Source organism: Melospiza melodia, chromosome 6, assembly GCF_035770615.1.
Source record: "Melospiza melodia melodia isolate bMelMel2 chromosome 6, bMelMel2.pri, whole genome shotgun sequence".
In the NCBI taxonomy this organism is placed as follows: Eukaryota; Metazoa; Chordata; class Aves; order Passeriformes; family Passerellidae; genus Melospiza; species Melospiza melodia.
The window spans coordinates 57,750,142-57,771,150 of NC_086199.1; the positions used below are offsets into that span (position 1 = coordinate 57,750,142).

General features: G+C 42.9%; 1 protein-coding gene across 3 annotated transcripts in view; it reads left to right on the top strand.

The window, feature by feature from the left end:
- Positions 1 to 21,009, top strand: part of DENND2B (DENN domain containing 2B) — a 152,463-nt gene that overhangs the window by 80,110 nt on the left and 51,344 nt on the right. For all 3 annotated transcript variants that reach the window (XM_063158505.1, XM_063158504.1, XM_063158503.1), the window contains 2 exons: positions 11,145 to 12,359; positions 16,402 to 16,538. In XM_063158505.1, coding sequence (XP_063014575.1) covers positions 11,145 to 12,359; positions 16,402 to 16,538 — 1,352 coding nt within the window. The remainder of the gene's footprint in view (positions 1 to 11,144; positions 12,360 to 16,401; positions 16,539 to 21,009) is intronic.

The window sequence follows — 21,009 nt, forward strand, 5'->3', positions numbered from 1 at the left end:
AGACACTATTCCAGAGCAAGGGAGAAGTGTAACTGTCTCCATTGGGTGTGATCCCATGCCAGAGCAAGGGGAGATTATAACGGTCTCCAGTGGGAGTGACCCCCTTCCGGAGCAGGGGAAAGGTGTGAGTGTCTCCAGTGGGAGCGACCCCAGCCTGGAGCAAGGGAAGAGTGCAATAAGTGTCTCCAGTGAGAGTGATCCCATTGTGGAGCATGGGAAAAGTGTGACTGTCTCCAGTGGGAATGACCCCATTCTGGTGCAGGGGGAGAGTCTGAATGTCTCCAGTGGGAGAGACCCCATGCCAGAACAAGGAAAGAGTGTAATAACTGTCTCCAGTGGGGGTGATCCCATTCCAGAGCAGGGGAAGAGTGGGAATGTGTCCAGTGGGATCGACCCCATTCCAGAGCAAGGGAAGAGTGTAACAACTGTCTGCAGTGAGAGTGACCCCATTCCAGAGCAGGAGAAGGGTGTGAAGAGTCCTCTCCAGGAGGAAGAAGGAGCAGCAGAAGCGCTGTGCGATGAGCCGACCCCAGCCCCCGTTCCCCGTAGCTCTGTGCTGCTGCGGCAAAAGAGGTAGAGAAAACCGGGAGTAAAGTTCAGCTCAGGAAGAAAAGGGAGGGGGGTGGGGGAAAGGTGTTTTTAAGATTTGGGTATATTTCTCATGATGATACTCAGATTTGATTGATAATTGATAATTTTTTTCCCCAAGTGGTGTGATGGTAATTGGTAAGAAATATCTTCCTGTCCTTATCTCAACCCATGAGCTTTTGTTGCAGTTTCTGTCCAGCTCTGGAGAGCGAGTGACAGAGCAGCTTTGGTGGGCACCTGGCATCCAGCCACATTTATGAACACTGGCAAGTGTACCAAGGGTCATGTTTGTCATCATAGCTGGAATGTATTTTGCATTCCATAAGGTCAGAGTGACTGAAAAAAATTATAAGAGAGGCCAAGGGTATAAACTTTGAAATCTTTCCTCCTTCAGATACAGGATGCAACCTCTGCAGATGAGATGTGTTATATACTCAATTAATAGGCTTCCTTCTCTCTTCCTTGCTTTGGCACCTCTGAGTCATCCTTCACTTATCAGCTGCTCCCTTGCCTTTTTGTTTCTCCAGGTGCCAAAAAAAAAAAAAATACTGCATCTGCTTTCTTTCTTTCAGTTATTTATATAAGAGAGAGATACTGTGTATGGGTGAGGGGTATTACTACTGCTCCTGACCAAAGTCTGTTATTAATGTTGGGCTACTTAGAAAATAAAAAAAAAGTGTAACTTTTGGTAGGAAAACTGTTTTGCCTACCCTCAAAGGTTGCAATTAATGTCTGTGTATGTGTGAGTGACAGATGCGTTTAGAGGTGCAATTGCATAACTCAGTGACTAGAAAGTTCACAGAGGATGGTAATAGCATTTATTATGTTGGAAAAATAGTCCAAGTTGGAGACACAGACATCTTTGGTGATTGAAGCAAGTGGAAATCCACTCTTTTAAGGGACAAAAGAGAGAGGGCAAAACTTACAAAAAGAAGTTAAAGATGAAGAACAAGGGCACATTTCCCAGCTGTGTTACTCTTTGTACAAAAAGTGTCCTTCAGGGAGCAGATAAGTTTTCCTGCCGTGGAGTGCGCTGGTTTTAGGCCAGTGCTTCAGCCTTTTGCTTACAGAGGAAGGTTGCAGCAAGCTGAACTGAGTTGTTAGAGGTGTCTTGCCGACAGGATGGCGCTCAGCTGCTGGTAAGAGATGAGTCAGCCCCTCAGAGGCCTGAGCACTCTCTGGGCAGAGCTTGAGATGAGAATCAGCTCTTGTTTTCCCCTGCCTCAGATGGTCCATATGGCTTGTGACCTCCCTGCCCAGTGCATGAGCTCCAAGTGCACAGTGCAGTGAGACAGGCTGGGGCTGACAGGCTGGGGCTGACAGGCTGTGTTTAGACAGGCTGATGCTGAGATTCTTCTGCATTCAAAGAGAGTGCAGGACATTCTAGTCTGATGGTATTTTAAATTTGATTTTGTTTTGCTTTGCTTTGCTTTTTATTTCCTCTGCAGTTCAGTAACTCCAGAAGCAACACAGATATTCTCAGATCTTGTCAATCCCTTTAGTATTATCCTATGTGACATACTGTATTTTCTCCAGATATCTCAGGCTTCAGATGGACCCACGATACTGGTAGTTGAAATGATGACACGAATTAAGAATCCTGTTCCATAGCAGACAGATGGACAATGGCTTTTGGTTTTATAATCTGCTCTTCTGGGATGCTTTCTCACTGTGTTAAATAATCTAATTTGCAAAACTGAACAAAAGAAACCTCTACAGAAAAATCTCACTGGACACTGGCAGCACATTGGGGACCACAGCTAAGCTGGTGAAACTGGAAGGAAAATGTGGATACTTGTAGGAAAGGCAAATAAAATATTTTATATTTATTCTGAAACAAACGCCTCTGAGTAGATGAGGTTAAGAAAGTTTGTAGACTATGGGAGTTCTGAGCGCTTATTATTTTTCTGTCCCTGTTGGATAGTTATACTTGAGTCTATTTGATGAGGTTTTGCCTGACCTAGAAGCTGATTTATATGTGAGGCAGGGAAAGCAGATTTGTCTCTATTCTGGATTAGTGAGTTGCTGGGATTTAGGACTTTTTGAGTTCCTGTTCAGATATTTTCTCTGTGGATATAGAGTATTTCAGAAAAGTATAGAGTGACCTTGTGAGGTTTTCTGACTTGTCAGGGCAGAAGAGGGATGAGCCCATTTCCCAACAATTTCCAAACTCAAACTTCAGATTTGGAGGTTGCCAAACCCAGAATGCCCTCAGATATCTTGAAAATTGAGCGTCACAATTAATAAAAATAATTTTCTATGCTTCCCAAATTGCATTTGCATGAGCACAGAAAACTTGGAAAGCTTTGTCAGAATTAGTTCGACGGAGTTTGTTGCTTTGATAGTGCAGGACAAATGAGCAAGCCTGTTGAAAAATCACCTGTGCTTTGAAAAAGCAAAGTTGAGAGCCTCTGTGTGCACTGGGATTTTTAACAGTCAGCATGTTCAGACATGCTGCTAAAGAACAAGTTTTAAGGAAAGGCAGTTCTTAAATAGAACAAATGAAGGTTTGTGCTTTCTGCCTGGTTTAAGAAACTAATGCCATCTCTTGCTGCATTGCCACTCCTCTCCTGCAAAACTCCCAAGATCTAAAGATATCAGGTAAGACTAAAACATACTGAGCCAATTCCAGAACAATAACTATAGTGGAGCTGTAACAATGGAAATAGGTCTTGCATAAATTATTATTCAGAACATGTTATGGGAAAAGAGTAACTCATAGCGAGTCTTCCCTTTTTCAACTTTGAATCATATTTTTTGAGGAGAATGTGAGAGATGTCCCATGAAATCAGTGCAGTTTACTTTGGTGGAAAAGAGAGAATGGCTTACTCTGATACTTCTGTTCTTGCTTTTTGATTTTACCACAGTCAGGTTCTGATGCCTGTGATGGAAAGTACACCCCAGGCTTGTTGATATTCCTTGCCTTGGGTAGTTATTTATGTCTGGACAGAGGAGGTGAAAAAGGCTTAAGGGGGGAATTGTTTAAAGACCATCCTGCCCTTGCCTTGTAAGAGGACAAAAGACAGCCATAAATCTGGAGTGGCAGGGAGTCTAACCCTCTGAGTCGAGATAATTTCACAATTTCCTGTTGTCTTCTTCCCCCTCACTTGGCAAAGACATGTAGTGCATGCTGATTGATGGCATTTTATTTTACAGTCATTCCTCATGGACAGATTAGTCTTGCTGTCTTGGCTTTATGGATCCAGGCTAATTCAAGTATTTAGGATCTGACTCATCAACTTTGATTTCTTTGCCCTTGTTTTGTACAGTGGTAGAGCATAGTTGCCACTTCATGTAATTTACTTTGGTGGAATGACTCTTGCATTTCCCTGATGTAAATCAGATCTTTTTGCTTCTGAGCCATAAAAGCACAGTTGAGCTGCAGTCAGCTGTGGTTGTGTGTACTTTTCTTCATGAACCAACTGCAAAGGCCCAGAGCTCTGGGGTGGGGGGATGTTAAACACAGGAATTCACCACAGCGCCCCTGCAAATCCACCCCACAATTGTTATCATTGACTCTTGGGGATGCAGACATTGGGGCTTTTAAAAACCACACAGAGGGCTTGATCTGTTTTTTTCTCTGTTTCACAGTCCTATCATTCTGTAGCTAGTTCTGATATGGTTTCAGTTTTATTTAAATGGGAAGTATCAAAACTCCTTGGGGAAAAAAATTCAGAAGTACAAATAGGAAAATAATTGGTGTTTCTATTTTTATTGTATCTTTAAACATTTTGTGATTTGTTGTCCACTTTGATTTTACTGCTCATTCTCTCCAAATGCTGGGACTTTTCCATCCCAGCACAAGTTAATGAGAGTGAGCCTATTTCAAACAATGTTATAATGCAGACTCACTGCTCAGTTTACAAAGCTCAAGTTTTTGTCTTGTTTTTGTCACAATCCCAAAGTCAGCAATAACAGGGGGATGTTATCTGGAATGTACATTTTTGGGGATTTTTAGCCAGACTCCCGGTGAGAGCTCAAAGATTATAAGGGGTCTGGTGCAAGAGGGATTGTTCTGCTACTGTGTACCTCACTTTCTTTTCCAAGAGAGAGGCAAGATATGACAAGTTGCGCCACTTGTTCCAGCACCAAGCTGAGTCAGCTCAAAAATCACCTTACTGTGTGCCCAGCACTTGAGTGTGAAAAGTTCACCTCCTCTATTCACCATAAACTCTTATTTAGATTTAAGATAATTAAATACAATCTGTAATTATCTACTTGAGTTATGCAGAAAATGAAAATGCTGTGTGCTGTGAGAGTGCAGGAGATATTATAATAGAATGGTTTACTGCCAAATGAGAGTGGATTTAAATTCAGTAGTGCAGGAGATCCCTTTGGTCTTAATGTTCCCATAACCCCTAGTTACAAGAAGTAACAATAGCAGGTTTTAAAGTCCTTTTCTGGAACAATTAATGCACTTTAAGACTCAATTTATATTCTTTGGTGCCATATACAAGGCAGCAGTCCAAGCCCAGATGATCATTTATACTTGGAAAGAAAAAGTCAGAACTCAAAGGATAATCAAAACATGGGATTCTCATGGGCCACCTCAACCAAGCAGCAAAGCTTAGGCTCTTAGGTTTCAGATCACCTGTTCTGGTGATGGTTGTACATTTTACCCTCATGCTAACCCAGTTAGAGCAGCCTGACTCCCCCTGCATTTGTCCCCTGCTTACCCCAGCAATGCCTGGCTGAGTCATTGCAGCAGTCCCTGCCTCTGCCTGTCCCCTCTGGTGAGGAAAGGGCACATTGTCACAAGGAGATAACGCTGAATCCATGCTGCTCTGTGAAATGACTCATTCTGTAACTCCTCAAACTGCAACCCCACCACTGACTGCTGCTGTTGGACAGCTAAAAGTGGACTTCTCTCAGTCCTTTAGAGGAAAGCACAGAGGAAATTTATTACTAGTTCTTGTAATAGAGAGAAGAAGAGGATATTTTTGGAGAAGTTCCCTCATCATTGCTTCTATCAAAGTCTTTGTGTCTTTGGTCTCCCTAAATTACTCTGCCTTTTTACACCTGAAGAGGCCTGGGAGATTGCTGTACTGCAGTGGAGTGTTCAGTTTCTGTTTGTGCAAAAGTATTGATTTGTACCGGGAGCTTTTCCAAGAATGTGTGACAAAGGCAGAAGAGTTTATGTGCTCTGTTTGTTTGCTCTGTGATTTTCTGGCAGCACTGCCCTTGCTGGGGTGTGAAACTTCTGGTTTCAGGGAGCTGTGGTTACTGAACCTCTGCAAAGGGCTTGTTCTGTGCAGGTCACAAAAGCAAGGGGACAAAACCACCGGTTCTAATTTGGGCCTCTGTTGGTCTCTATGTGTTTTCTCTCCTCTGCTTGCTTTGTCAAATCAAGTGGAAGTTTGATGTAAATGAGTGTCATAGTGAGCCCTTACATCTCTCAGCAGCAGCACACCAAAATGTGCATGGTATAGTGAATGGTTCCAACTAGCAGGTAGCAGGGTGTGCTTCTCTCTCACTTTGCCTGGCTCTGGGAAGGATGGATTCCAGGTTCTGCACTCAGAGGGGCTGGCAGTTGGTATCTGAATATTCCTTAGCATTCTCTCTTACGAATTTCCAGAAAATTTCAAAGTTACATCCTCATTTACCTATCAGGACAGCTTTAGTGAATGTATTAAACATGAGTTTTGCTGCCCTTGAAAAGAGAAATTTATGTTGCTTCTGCTTCAGATCTCCTTAAATATTGGCTAGAGCAACAAGAAGTCTCTAGTGCTGGCCAAATCTACTCATTCCCAAACTCACAATCCTACGGTCACAGCTGATTCTCATGTTACTGCTACCCTCAAACAGGTTAGGTTGTCCTGATGAAATGGCACAATGCCCTGAGAAGAACCAGGAATGAGAAAAAAAACCCCTAAATAAAATATTTAGAAAGCAATATTTTTTTCTAATAAAAGTGGGGAGAAAGTCCTGAGGAATAAAGTCACTCCTGGGGTTCTTTGCACCCAATATCAGTGTCACTGGGAAATGATGGGACCTCATCAACAGGAGCCTGGAAAACCCTTTTTGTCATCATGTTCCTTGTTCTTCTTTCAGTAAATGGGCTCCCATGCATGAGCATGTTGGAGTGGGAAATTCCCTGGATCAGAGAGGCAAAATCTCTCCTACTATTCTGTACATGTCAGTTTAAGAAGAGCAAATGGGATTTACAAACCATAAAAATTGCTGAGTGGTTTCTTCCAGCTTGCCTTTCCTCAGGACAGAATGATCTGTGGGATCACTCCTGACACTTGAGGAAAGCTAAAACAGTGCTGCAGAGTCTGAGCTGCTTAGCTCAGAGGTCAGAACAGGGCAGTGAGAGCTGGGAGTCCTGTAACTCTTTCAAGGCAAGTCAATTAAGCACCCTCCAGTCACTGTTAAAGCCTGAAATGCAACCTAAGATTTTTCTTAGCGTGTATATAAAGTGTATATATTGGATAAAGTGTATGCTGGATCTTGGATGCAAATGCCTCAATAAATGCACATTCTGATTATCCCCCTATACTCTGATTCCCAAGACACAAACCCAACTCTAGAGCCACCCTTCTGGCTGCCTCCCATTGTTAAAAGTTACTCATGAAGTTGTGGGAATTTTCTGCACCCACTGCTCCTCTTTCCTGGAGTTGATGTTTGGCATTGGAAGCAGGAAGGAGCTGTGCCTCTGCTCAACTGGATCAAAAGGCCAAGCCCCCCTCCCCCCAGTTTTAAATACTAATTTTGTATTGCTCACTTTTAGAGTGGTTTCCAGGAATTAAAATTTTCCTCTTTTTCAAACAGACAAATGTTAGCACTGCATTTTGCGGGAAGAAGATTGGTATCTTCCAAAAATTAAAGATTTTTTGACTTTTGGGTCAGATAGAGGGTGAGAACTCAGGCACTTTTGGCACCAAGAATGAGCCCTTTTCCATCCCCACAGATTTTCAGTACAAGTTAGCCTTGCTAAAAGGCAGGAACTCAGTTTTTTCATCTTTTGCCTTGTGATGAGTAGGTTGCAAATTATCTTAAAGGAAGTGTGTCTGTTCTCTTCTCGATGCAGCTCCACTGTTACCCACATGTGGTCACTGGACCTGGTGAAAGGAGATGCCTTTACTAGAGACAACAATAGAATATATGTATATTTGAGAGCTGCCCTCAAGAATTACAGTTGTTGTAAATTACAAGCTTTTTCTGTTTGGGTGAGAAAAAGAGAAACTGAAGAGACTGAATCAGAATGTGAAGATCAGTTGTAGCTACAGTTCAAAATCCTACAGAGGATGACTGATATTATCAGTTTCCTCTTACTGTGGGTAACTGCTGATTTCTCAAGGAACAAATCACAACAGCAAAGCTGAGCATGATCTAGAGAGCTGGAAAGCACCTCTTGGATTCTCTCTGCTCTCCCTGGTGAGCAGCATAGAGTCCCAGCAGAAAGGTGCTTCCAGGATCTGCCACCTGTTTAGAGGACATTGTGGGCTGCTTGGCACACCGGACTTGCCAGGGGTTTGGGCACTGCACACCTAGAGCTGTGTGTTGGAAGAATGCCCTTAGGGAATCAGAGCCACTTATAACAGTGTCTTTTGTGAAATGCTGATATCCTCAAGGAAATAACCCTTGCCCAGAATGAAGGTCAAGGGAACTTGTTAAGAAAGCTAAACTTGATTCCATCATCTCTATTTATAGATGATATTTGGAAAGTGTATGTAATGATATGCATTGTGAGGTGCTGCACCATATCATTCTGTGTGTACAAAACTTCAGTTAAAAGCATTTTGCTTTACAATCTTTTTGTGGAAGATTGCAAGTTTCCTAATTATTCATCTCTGCCCAGTAATACTGGTTTTAAAGTGTGTGGAACTATTGTGCCTTCAAGAGAACATCCTTCTAACTAAGTTTCTTGGTGAAGAACCATTTTATTATCTACTAATCAGCTTTTGGACTTGTTTTTCTCCTTCATTCTGTTACTTACCAGCATCCTTTAGAGAATGCATGCTGAAACCTTTGGGTCAAAGCTCTGTTCCTCTTTGTTGTTGGATAAGTCCTATAGATTCTCTCTGAATTACTCAAATTTAGAGTGTAATACAGTGTAAAACCAGAATCTATTTCTTAACTGAAGTAACCTGAGTTTTTGAGGGCACACTCCTGCAGAAGGCCTGGGGCTCTGCAGCCCCAGTCTAGCACAGTGGAAGTGATTGGGAGTTTTATAACTGAATTTGGGGGTTTCAAGATGAAGCTTTAATTGCAGTTACCTTACTGGGAGCATGGGGTTTAAAAGACTGGCTCATACCTCTTAAGAAGAAATGTTTTACAACTTCTTCAGGTTGTGCAAACCATAATTTTCCCCTTTTCCTCTTTCCCTGATGAATCACCAAACCTTTTCCTGATAGTGGAAAGAGCTGAAAAGATATTTCTCAGATTGTAAGGAGGTGAAGGACTATGCCTATGGTATTTTCTGTGCAGTGTGTCAAAGGCAGAGAGAGGTGTCTGATTATCTGATTGTCTGCATGTTCTTCACCTCTGCTGTTCAATTTTACTGACCTTATCCTTGTCATTTTATATTTTATTCTTGCTATTGCCAGCACAGACAGAGTCTAATAAGCAAGTTGTAACATGCTAAACCATTCCACAGGGCCTCTTCTGTCCCTATCCTGTAGCTGAATCCTGACAGTGGATTTAGCCAACATGCAGCTTCTAAGGCTGTGATGGAGGCTGTAGTCTTTTGACATGAAATACTGGAAAATACATATCACTGGGTAATGCCTGTTTCCTTGAGAGAAATGTCAGTGCAGCTCTGGGATGGGTCTGCATGACGTGACAGAATTAGGAGAACATAATCTCAAATCTAAGTTAAGGCAGTGTTATGAATAATATAAAAATTTGTCTTTTCGGTATCAACCTGAAGAAACTGAGATGAGACAGGCTGAAAGAATGAAGGATCAGGGTGTCCCACTAAGCCTGAGGAGGATGATTGAGCTTTCATCTTCAGGCACTCTAAGGGTATGTTGGCCAAGGTAATTCCAGGTAATCCACTACAAACTGAGCAGCAGCAGCCAGCCAAAACCACTCATCATCTGTCACCTGCTTTTGATTTTCTCAGATCTCTTAAGACACCTGTCTGCAGCTGTACAGAATGGCAGGAAATTCAACTTGTAGGATGCAAAGAGCATATTCTGGCATGCATCCTTTCTTGTCCTGCTTTAGGCAGTTGTTGTAGGAGTGTTTGCCATCATCTTTGACATGAGATCTCTTCTCCTACAGGCATGATTATCTTTCAAAACAGTAACAAAATAAAAGTCACCAAGCAGTGTAACTTTGGTGACAAACAGACTTGCTTGTTCTCAGGCCTCTGAAAAAAGAGAACAGTTCCCTTTTGTGATAATTTGATTATTTTATTTTTCTGACCTTTTTTTTGTGTGATATCTTGAGCTTTGATTGTGAATATCTGCTGTAGGAAACTGGGATGAAATCTGATAATTGGTTTGGGGCTGCATTTGAAAGAAAAGAAAATATTTCCTGTGTCAAAGTAAATTTTTCAGAAACCACCCCAGTGTTCTAGATTTTTTGGATTAATGCACAGAAATTGGAACTTCTGCTGTAGGTATTGGCTGGCTGTTGGGAAGAAAGCAATATAGCAGCAGAGATCTTCTGAATCTCTTCTCCCTTTGCTATAATGCAGACGTTTGCTCCTCTGATTTCTTTTGGGCAAGCAGTTCTTTCATTTGGATCTTGCCTGAGTACAGGACAGTTGATAAAAAACAGCTTGTCCACAGTCTTCACACAGTATAAACTTAATAGCATATGCAAGGCATTACTTATGGGTCCTTCCTCTTTTTCCTGTACTGTCTGAAACAGAAAGGAGTTAACATTCAAGTAGTTGTGATTACTTCTCCTATGATTTGTATGTATGGATTTTGGCAGGGTGGCAAACCCCCTTTTTTGACACAGTTTTGGCTTAATTTCCTTACTGCTGGCTCATCACTGATGAGCCAAATGATTCATGTGTTATTTAATGTCCTTGTGTCTTTTTGTTCTTAAAAGTCCTTGCAACAATGTACAAACCCCCAGTAACAATAGCTGATTTTGCAAACCATGGCTAGAATTTGTTCGAAGGATTTTTTCCAGGGTAACACTGAGATCTTTCTATGTAGTTTATACTCTTCAACACATACTGTGAGCAGATTAATGTGTTTTCTCAGTGTGTAATATTCTTTTGATAAGAAATGACTTCTGTTTGATAAGGGGAATTTAATCTGTTGGCCACAGCACCAGATCAAAGAAGAACCAGGTCTACTCATCTGCAGGTGGTAGATACTTTCAAGGCAGAAGTTTGCTATGAGAATTTCAGCTGGCTTTGAGTTGAGGAAACTTGGAAAAGCAGGGAGTCAAACAGAGGTGGGAAAACTTGTTTTGGATGTGCCAAGTGTCCTGCTCATGTCCAGTTAAAGGCTGCCACCTCCCACCCCTGACTCTGTGGTTGAATGGTCACTGGTGTCTCAATGATGCTTTGGGTGAGCAGCCAGAAGAAAGCTGGCAAATAACTCCAGTTTCCCCAAGGCCTTGATTTTTTTCTTTCTTTCTGTTTCCAGGTGCCAGTCAGCCAGTCCGCCGCCCCTGCTGTCCCCTCAAAGGAGCCCAGCCTACCCCCTCAGTGACAGTGAGGACTCCTCCCGCTCTGCTGGGCTCTCCAGAGTCTCCAGCTCCAGGCTGTGCCTCAAGGACTGGAACAGCCGCGCGTGTGCGCTGCGCAGCGCCTCCACCTGCCCCTTGGACACCGACTCGCCGAGCCGCCCCCTCAAAGCCGTCAGCGTGGGCGCTCTGGATAAAAGGCTCTCTGTGTTCAAGGCTGACCCAAAGGAGAGTCCAACTGAGGGCCAAGATGGGGAAGCAGTAGGGAGCCATCCGCTCACCCGGAGCACTCTGTCCTTGAGCACTGCCACCAAACTGAGGACCCTCTCTACCAGCAGGGTGTGCGTGCGCTCGCAGACGCTGGACATCAGGCAGAAGATCACAGAATGGGAGTGCCGCCGGGAGCTGTCCCCCAGGGCCAGCGTGTGCATGGACAAGAGGGATGCTGGGGAGAGGTCGGGCAGTGAGAGCTGCCCCAGTGTGCTGACCTCTCCCTGCAGCGACAAGACATTTGATTTCAAAGGGTTCAGAAGAATGAGCCGAACATTTTCCGAGTGCTCTTACCCAGAAACGGAGGAGGAGGAACTGCTGGACAGGGATTCCTGCCATCGGTTTGAAAAGAGACTGGGCAGGAGCGAACCTCCTTCTGCCACTTTCCTTAAGAGCCATGTGAGGAAAGAGTCCTCTGCTGTGCTCAACAGAATCCAGAAGATCGAGCAGGCACTGAAGGAGCAGTCAGGCAGAGGCCTCCCGCAGTTACCGAGTAGCTGCTACAGTGTTGACAAAGGGAGGAAAAAGTCTGTGACTCTGGCTGCTGTGGAGGGACTGAGCGAAACCCCGAGCGATAGCAAAGGCGGGGGTGTTACTTTGGGGAGTGAACCAGAAAGCCCTCCTGAGGCTGAGAAAAGCAGTAAAACAAAACAGGGCATTGCTGCGAGCTCAGCGGGCCCCAGAGTGCTCCTGGACAGCGCGCCCAACAGCGCCGTGAATCCCGTCCCCAAGCCCAAACGCACCTTTGAGTACGAGGCTGACAAGTCCCACAAGAGCAAACCAAGCAATGGCCTACCTCCATCTCCCACAGCTGCTGCTCCTCCTCCCCTCCCGTCCACGCCCGCGCCCCCCGTGACCAGAAGGCAGAAGAAGGAGTCGCGCTTTCACCGAAAATCCCAGAACAGGTAAAAGCCAAGGAAATGTGTTGTATTTGCAAGGAATGCCTCAACAAAGGTAGGAATGATGCATCTGACTCCAAGCTCTCAGAAGGCTAATTTATTACTTTATAAAACTATATTATATTAAAGAATATTATACTAAACTAACTAAAGAATACAGAAAGGATACTTACTGAATGCCAAAAAGATAGTAATGAAAACTCGTGACTCTTCCCAGAGTCTCGACACAGCTTGGCCCTGATTGCCAGCGAGTCAAAATAACTCACACCAGAATCCAATGAAACAATCACCTGTGGGTAAACAATCTCCAAACACATTCCACATAAACAAAACAGAGGAGAAGCAAATGAGATAAGCATTGTTTTCTTTTTTCTCTGAGGCTTCTCAGCTTCCCAGGAGAAAAATCCTGGGCAAAGGGGTTTTTTCAGAGAACATGAATGCCACAGAAATGTGCTCGATTCTCCAAATGGATAAATAAGTGGGCTATATTTTTGCAGTAGCAATATTCTAAATTCTAATATTCTCCCTCTAATGCAGTGCTTTTGGTGTAAGAATGTCTAGGGATTGCATGCAAGAAAAGTGGTTTTTTTCTGTGCTGGTCTGCACTGATGGAATGCACTGGTACAATACCTTGGAATGCCTTCACTTTTGGAGTTCTAAAATCTGCATCCCTCGATCCCCCAAAAAGCTCTAGGTTAGCTGTGCTAAAGGTTATCTAATTAATTCCGGCACAAATGCCCTTATTTGTGATTTTTAATGGACCATAATTTCATTATTGTCTGGTATGAGACCGTAGCTGTTCCCTCACAGCTTTTTCTTCCTGTAAAATGTACCTGCCAAGGTTTTCTATTTCCAAAGTTCATTACTATAGCAGTTGTGTCATTTTTTATGCAATGTAGGTGATTTTATTTAATTCAGTCCTTAGGAATATTATCCTAAATTATTATCAACAACTATAGAGAATTAATGCTGAGAGAACTGTTTTATCATAGAAAGTCCTCTATGTCTTCCTGAGTTAATGATGGGGAGAGTGTATGGCTGCATCTCCCCAGCAATTTGTGGAGCTTGGCTTGTTTTAATCACATGATTCCTCTTGAGTTTTAGACATGGTAAAACTCATTCTGCTCATTGCTTGGAAAATTGTAGGCACAGTTGTTGCTGAGCATTCAAATTGCAGCATTTTTAATGAGTTCACCTGCCTGTGCATGATCCACAGTTTTGTAGCACAACCTAGGACAAGAAGAGAAGAGGAGCCTTCAGCTTCTGTCCTTTTCTCTCAGGAGACACCTGCTCCTGAAAGATCAAACAGCTCTGCTGAGGCAGGTTGTTTCTTCCAGAAAGGCATGGGGGGATGTGGAAAGTCAAGCTCTGATCAGCAGTGCTTATCTTTTAGTCCTGGTAATAATCTCAGAGAAAGTAAATCTAGTTGTTAAGGAACATTTGTGAAGTAAAGCTGCCCTCAGTTTCTTCAGCACAGCATTTGCAACATGCAAAAGACAAACAAGAATTTTTAAATGTTCTGGTGTAAATGATAACCTTTATTATCAGAAAATGAACAAGTCATCTAAGAATCACAGTGAGTTTTTGAGATGAAGTTTTGAAGCTCCTTTCCACAAGAGGTATAATTCTGCTTGCACCTCCTTTTCTGCAGACTCAGTCTCTTGTCAGAGCAGAGTTAGACAACAGCACAGCTCAGCCAAGGAGCTTCAAGCCTGGGTTAGGGCTAAGGGAAACAAGCCTTTTAAAAAGACATTATTTATCAATTTAAGTTAGAGAATATAAATTGTAGGATTTACAGGATTGTCATGCATATCTGATAATTCTTGCAAATCAGTTTGACATTTTACTGGGTAGGTATCCATTCATTTGTAACAGCTTTACTCACTGTACTGTAATGATTTCTCTGGACACATCTCTTGTTAATCATGATCTAAATAAGTTCAAATCAACCTCCCAAAAATCTCAGGTTCACTGGCTGACTTCAATTCAATGCTGAGTGGAAATCCTTTATAAAAAATCTAATTTTATTGTTTTTGCTACTGTTCTTCCTTCAGTTACAGAAAGATTTACAAGATTTACAAAGCCCTAAAGACCATACAAGTCATTTAAGAATGACAGTATTTGGTTGATAGTAATTACTGAAATCTCAGTACCTAAGCTGTTCTCATTTTGAGAGTAGACATAACTCATTGTGCCTGCAGCTTGTAGCTGTGTGTTTCAGACTGAACATACACATGGTTTGCACTCCCTGCAATGTCATGAGAATGGACTGAGGGTATTTATTTTCCAAATACTTGGGTTGAAAGCACTGCTTTTATTTTTGGTGGCTAATTCAACACTCTAATTATAGGGGGGGAAGTCTCTCATGTTTGCCTCCTAGCAGAAAGCCAGGCTGGATCTGGAGAACCTGGTGCCAAGAGTAGCTTTAACATTTCAGAGTGGTGTGAGCTGGGTGTTCCCCCACAGCTGGAAATCCTCTGGCACACACACAGTGCAGCAGAGGAGTGTCACAGGATAGACTTGGGACACATGGACCACAGCAGAGTGCTGGTCCACAAAGCCATTCCTGTCATCCTACACAGTATCACCACATCAGAGGGGTGCCTTGAAATCTATAGGAGCTTGGTATTTAGCTACTTTAGAAAGTCTCATTTCACACACAGCTGTGCCTTCAGTGTGTCAGCATCCTTTGTACTGTATGTAGCTGTGAAGGAGCAGGTGTCTGCATCTGACTTGCTTAGATTGTTTCTGCCACAATCTTAATGTGAATAACTTGGATCTGGCTATTCTGAAGATTAGGGAAAGGAGAGAGAGCAGGCTCTGAAGCCTGATCCCAGCTGTAAGCCTGTTCCAGCAGGCAAACAGGAAATGCTCTTAAATGCAGTGTTCTGTGTTACCTGTAGGGATGCTCAAGCCAATTCACAGGCCAAAGTGTCTCATGAGGCTCTGTCACTGCCACATGGACATGCTGTAACATATGCTGCACTCCAGCTGGGAAGAAGAAAAACAAGGGGGGTTGATGGCAGGATGATTTATTGTTAATCTAGGCTGGGGCTCAGGGAGTGGAGTATGGGCACCAGCACAGTCCACACAAGCCTTGTAGCACTGTGGGATTATTTATGCTCTGGCCTGAGCCTGTTTTTCTCACTGCTTCATCCTCAGCAGTAAATCCATCCCATGAATGCCCGCCCTGTGCTGCTGCCACTGCAAATCATGGGCCTCCCACCTGGAGTGTAGTTACTGCCCCAGAGAACAGGGGCTGGGTGAGCTGAGAGTGGGAAGGCCTTGGGAGAAAAGCCCAAGACCTCTCAGGAACTGCTCAGCAGCACTGGGGCAGGGGTGGGTGGGAGACAAATTGTGTGGGTTCATCTGACCCAGCTGGTCCTCACCTTCCTGCCAGAAAAGCCAAACCTTCAGCCCCTGGGCCATCAGCCCAAGCTGCTCACACACCCCAGAGAGCACCAATTTCCTCAGGGCTTTCTCTTTTGCTGCCCACGGTTGGCATGGGGCACGCAAGGGATGTGGATGACTGGCATATGGGTCTCCCTTTGGCATTTGTGCTCTGAGCTCTGCACAGGAACACATCCAAAGGTTCAACACATGTGAGTGGTGTCAGACTAAGGGCTGCATCTCCCAGAGCAACCAGTGCAGGAATGCTTTTCAGAGACTGTGTCTTTCTTTGGAACAGAGGGCCACGTGTTTCTGGGGCCTCTGGAAAGAGCAAAGTAATTTCTAATCTGAGGACTGTGCTGCTAACTTATTCTGTAAACTTGGAAAAATAGAACATGTTTTCTTGATCTTTTCTTCCTGTCTGCATAATGGAGATAACAAAACTTCCAACTTAATTAAGTTGTCATAGATGGCTCTACTAGAGACTGCTGTGAGCACAGGACTTAGTGTCTGCTAAAAGCTAGCTCTTAAAGCATGATGTGAGATTTTTTTTTAATTATGGTTAGTTTTATTTATATTTCTTAACATGCAAATAATCATCTAAATGTTTGAATACATTTTCATTCTTGTTACTAATTATTATTGTTTTAAACTTTAGAAAATCCTTTGAGTTTGAGGATGCCTCAAGCCTGCACTCCCTGTACCCTCCCTCCCCGACTGAAAATGGAACCGAGAGCCAGCATAAATTTGGATCCAAGAGCACTTTAGAAGAAAATGCCTATGAAGACATTGTAGGTAAGAAGCTGCTGCAGCACATGGGCTCACAGCAGGATGCTGAGTGGCTGTGGGCAGGCCACAGTACTGCTGAACACATGCCCTGTGCGGGAACACATGCTCAGTGCTGTCAGTAGAGAGAGATTAAATGGAGGCTAAATGGGTTTGATCCCTCAGTGCAAATGTAGCTCTCGGGCTGCCTGCAGGAAGTCTTGATTCTTTCAGTCTTCACTGGGTAGGATTGGAAACAGACTGTTTGGTCAGCTTTTTGCCAATGCTTTTCAAGAACCAAATCATTCTTTTTATCAAGGCCTTGGCTTGAAGCCTTGAGTGGTGTAAAAATGTAAAGAACAGGACTCAAGACAGTGTTTACAGAACTATCCAACAGCAAGATTAACCTCAGAGGCCTTGTGTGGTCAGCTGAGCTTCTCAGGACTCCGGTGTGTTCTGCCCCAAAGCAGTTGTTTGCAGCACAATTCCTGGTCTCCTCCAAGTCCCAGTTCCTGGTTAAAGAGGAATTAATTTCCTTTAGCTATACACCATCAGGCATGCACAACAAAAAACACTGTTTTCATTAAGCTTCATAAGAAAAACATGTTTCTTTTGGTCTTAGAAGGAAATGTATGGCCTATGCATACATTCTTTTAACATCTAAAAAAAGTTGTTATAATTACTGAAAATTGGGCAGCCCTTCAGAGCACAGATTTTCCACACAAGTGATGAATATCTGCATTGTTTTTAACTCTTTCAGTGTTAGATTATTACATATAATACAAAGGGGACTTCATTTTACTTTGGACAATGAATCTTTACATAATGAAAGCTGGAGGGCTACCAAGACAGTCTGGGACCCTAGAGCACACATCCTCTGAAGAGACACTGACAAGCTGGGCCTATTTAGTCTGGTAAAAAGGCACTCTAATTGTGCTTAAAAATGTTTGGGAGGCAAACAAAGACAATAGAACAAAACTATTCTTGGCCCTATCAGTTGATATAGCAAAGAACAGTGGCCACAAATTGGAGCCTGGAACTCTTTGTCAGGCCCAAATTCTGCCTCTGGCTTGTCAGCCTCAGTGAAAACAGGAATTTACTCTTTCCATTTACTTCCTCTGTGCCATTAAAGAAAATGCTTTCAGAACTGAAGCTTTCAGCTCCTGCTCAGTGTCTGTTAGTTAAAATGAAAACTTTGTAGATACTGAATAGTCTTTTTCTGTATGGGGCATACTTACATGATCATCATTCCTTTCTATGACTGACCACCATGCTATTCACACTTGAAAATGTATTGTGTGTTAGTTACAGTGCTCATCTTTGCTCAGGACTTGTCAATGTGGCACCAGATTTTAGGTGGTAATGATTCTTTTCCTTGTCTGGTTTGTTAAATATCAAAATAAAATGTGCAGGACTGCTAAGAAGTTTTCTTCAAATGAGAAGAAACCTTGGGTTCAGTAAAACGAAATCATAATGGGCTTTTCCAACTCACAGGTACTATAAACCAGCTCCTTCAAGACTATAATTTGGGCATTTTGGCAGGGCAGTGGGAAGAGAATGCAAAATTTCAGATCTGTGGACAAACACAGAACTTCATTGTTTTGTACTGCTTTTTAACAACCTCTTTCCAAGTGCTTCATTCAATACAGCAGTGCAGGGGGAATACCAAATCAGTGTAATTCTTATAAACTGTCCGGCATGATTAAAGACAAGCCAAAGTGGTTTGATCTCCAGCTTTAAAGAAACGATCGTAGCTTTGTGTATCACATCTGCATAATTTATACCAGTGGTGCTAGACCCCAGTCTCCAAGTAGCACTTTTGTGCTCATGCAAACCAGGTGTCTGCAAGAGGGAGTTTGTTTTCCAGATCTACATCTGCTCCAAAACTATAAAGGGCTCTGTCCCTGTGCTTTGAGCTTCCTTTGCAAACAGTTCCCCTAGAGGTGCTGGTGGGTCTTTTTTTCCTGTACCTTATTGAATCTCTTGCCTCCCTAAAACTTGTAGGCAGTTAAACATTGTTGCTGTAGTAATAAACTTAATTAATTAAGTGTGTCATGTCCCCCCCATCCCTTAGAATTAATATTTGGAATGTAAGGAAATGTTAAAATACAAGAGAAGAAAGCTGTGAATCTTGAGCAATGCTCTAAGCAGTCTAGTGTGAGACAGAAACATAAAAAATTGGGTTGGGAGGGACTGTGGAGTCAGCTGGTTCAAACTCTGCTCAAAGCAGGGTTAATTTCCACTTGAGATGAGGTTGCTTAGGGCTTCATCTGACTGAGTTTTCTAAATACCACGGGAGGATGGCTTCACTGCCTCCCTGTGCAGCCTTCTCCATTGCTTAGCCTCCATTGTGAAGAATGTTTTCTTGATGGCACAATGAACAAATTCTTCTTTCCATCCAGTGTGAATTCTCCTTGTTGCTATTTGTGACTGTTGTCCTCCATCCTTTCACCTCCAGGAAGTGCCTGGTGCTGCCTTTTCCATTTGCCTTTCTGGGCAGTGGCAGGCAGCAGCTGGGTTATCCCCCAGCCTTTCCCAGGCTAAACAGCTTCTGGGCATGCAAGTGCTAGGTCTGCAGTCATTGGTTTTTGGTTTTTTTCCTTGAGTCATGCCCCACATGGCCTCTTCTTGTGGGGCATATGCACACTAAAGCTTTGTCTTCCTCCTGGTCCCTTTGCTTCTTTAATAAGCAGGGCAGCAATGAACTGCTGTGTGTATTTTATCTTATTTTGAGAGCTCACTTTAAAAAAATAGTAAATTTTAAGGTATATTGAAGTTGAAAAGGATTGTGCTTTGAAAGCCAGTGGCATAATGAACCAGACACTTTGTTCAATTTTGTAATATTTCTGTAGACTTTAAGAGATGAAATACCTGCATGGTAAGTTCAGGACAGGTTTTGTATTGGAACATAATGATCCATTCTGCATCAATCAAGCAGGCATTGTATAAAGGGGTGCACATTCCTATTATAAATCAGAGCTGTACTCCATGTGCAAGGAACCATGTGGACTTCATTCATCTTCTGTACTAGCACTCCCAGAAATGTGGCAGTCATAGTAAACTTAACATTGTTTTGCTTCTTGTGGTTTTGAATGAGCCTTTAATCAGACCAAAATTGATGTGGCTTTCTGAATCCGGTTGGGGAAACCACGCTTGGCTTTGTGTGAATTCAAAAAACTATCATAGTATTAAGAGATGGCTGAGATTGTTGCTTCTGCTGTGTTTGTGCACAACAGTATTTCCTGTCATATGGACCATAAGGTTCCAGTTTTCCAGTCTGCTCCCCTAAGTGCAGCTGAGATGTTGGAATATTATTATTTAAGGTCCTGTGTCTCTGAAACATTGTTAACCTGACATCTAGGACAAAGCACTCGTTATCATAATCAAAAAAAGTTCAATTAATAACGTGAAGGTCAAGGGCATAGTATTAAGTCTGAATTGAGAAAATCTAGTAAAACTAGGTGAAAGAAATAGTGCTGCATTTAGAAATTAAATGTAGTGGAGGAAGCCTCTGACAAGACAAGGCTTCTTACCCTGTAACTCCCCAGAGTGCTGTACACAGCAGAACAGGTGGAGATTTCCTCTGAGAGGACATTGCAGATGTGCAGGAAACCCATTGCTCAACTGGGCTCTGTGTGTTGCCTCTTAGGCTGAGAATGTTTAACAGAACATTGCATGATTCCATGTCTGCTTTGGCAGCTGGAGCTGAAGCAGTCTAGACAGAAAGGCAATGCCTCAAAAACGTTGCAGTGGAATCTCTAAATCCAGGATGAATTTCTAAATGGGATCTTGCTGGTGGGTTCCCATTGGGAGTGCCCTGCAATTCACTGTCCCAGGGGCAGCTGGCCCTCTTGGGGAGGGTTTTCTTATGCACCCTTCTGCTCCCTGGGCCTGTTCAGTGCCATGTTTAGAAGACTTTGAGTCCTTTCAGTAGCTGGACACTTCTATTGACAGACATTTTTTGCACCTTAAGAGGACAACTTAATCACTGCTTCCTGTAGGGGCATATAATATAATTGAACCTTGTTACAGCTGACGCCAAAGGTGACTGAGAAGAGCAACAGTGGAGTCATACACAATTTCTTGGCTCTTTTTCTCTGTCAGTTTGAGATAATATTGCTTCAGTTTGGGATAACCAGCTTCTTGTTTACCTCTGCATTAAAACAGGACAAGTCACTCCCTTTATCCCTGCTGGTAAGGCAACTGATCTCTCCTAAATCAATGAGTTGGTTTGATTTCTTGTGTAAAGTTGACACAGTGCATGTCATGTAACAAGATGGGATGATTTAGCTGTTCTACTGAACTGTCTGCTGTGTGTGAGCAGAGCTGCAGCAATGATGACTGAGGTCAAGCTGGAAAATGTTCCAGCTTGACATTGCTTTCAAATTAGAACATTTTCAAAGTTCTTCCAGTAAATGTGGGAAAAGGTTAGAAAGAGAGCAAGCTGATCTTTCTAGTAAAATCCCATCCTCATACACCATATTATTGCCTGTCACACTTC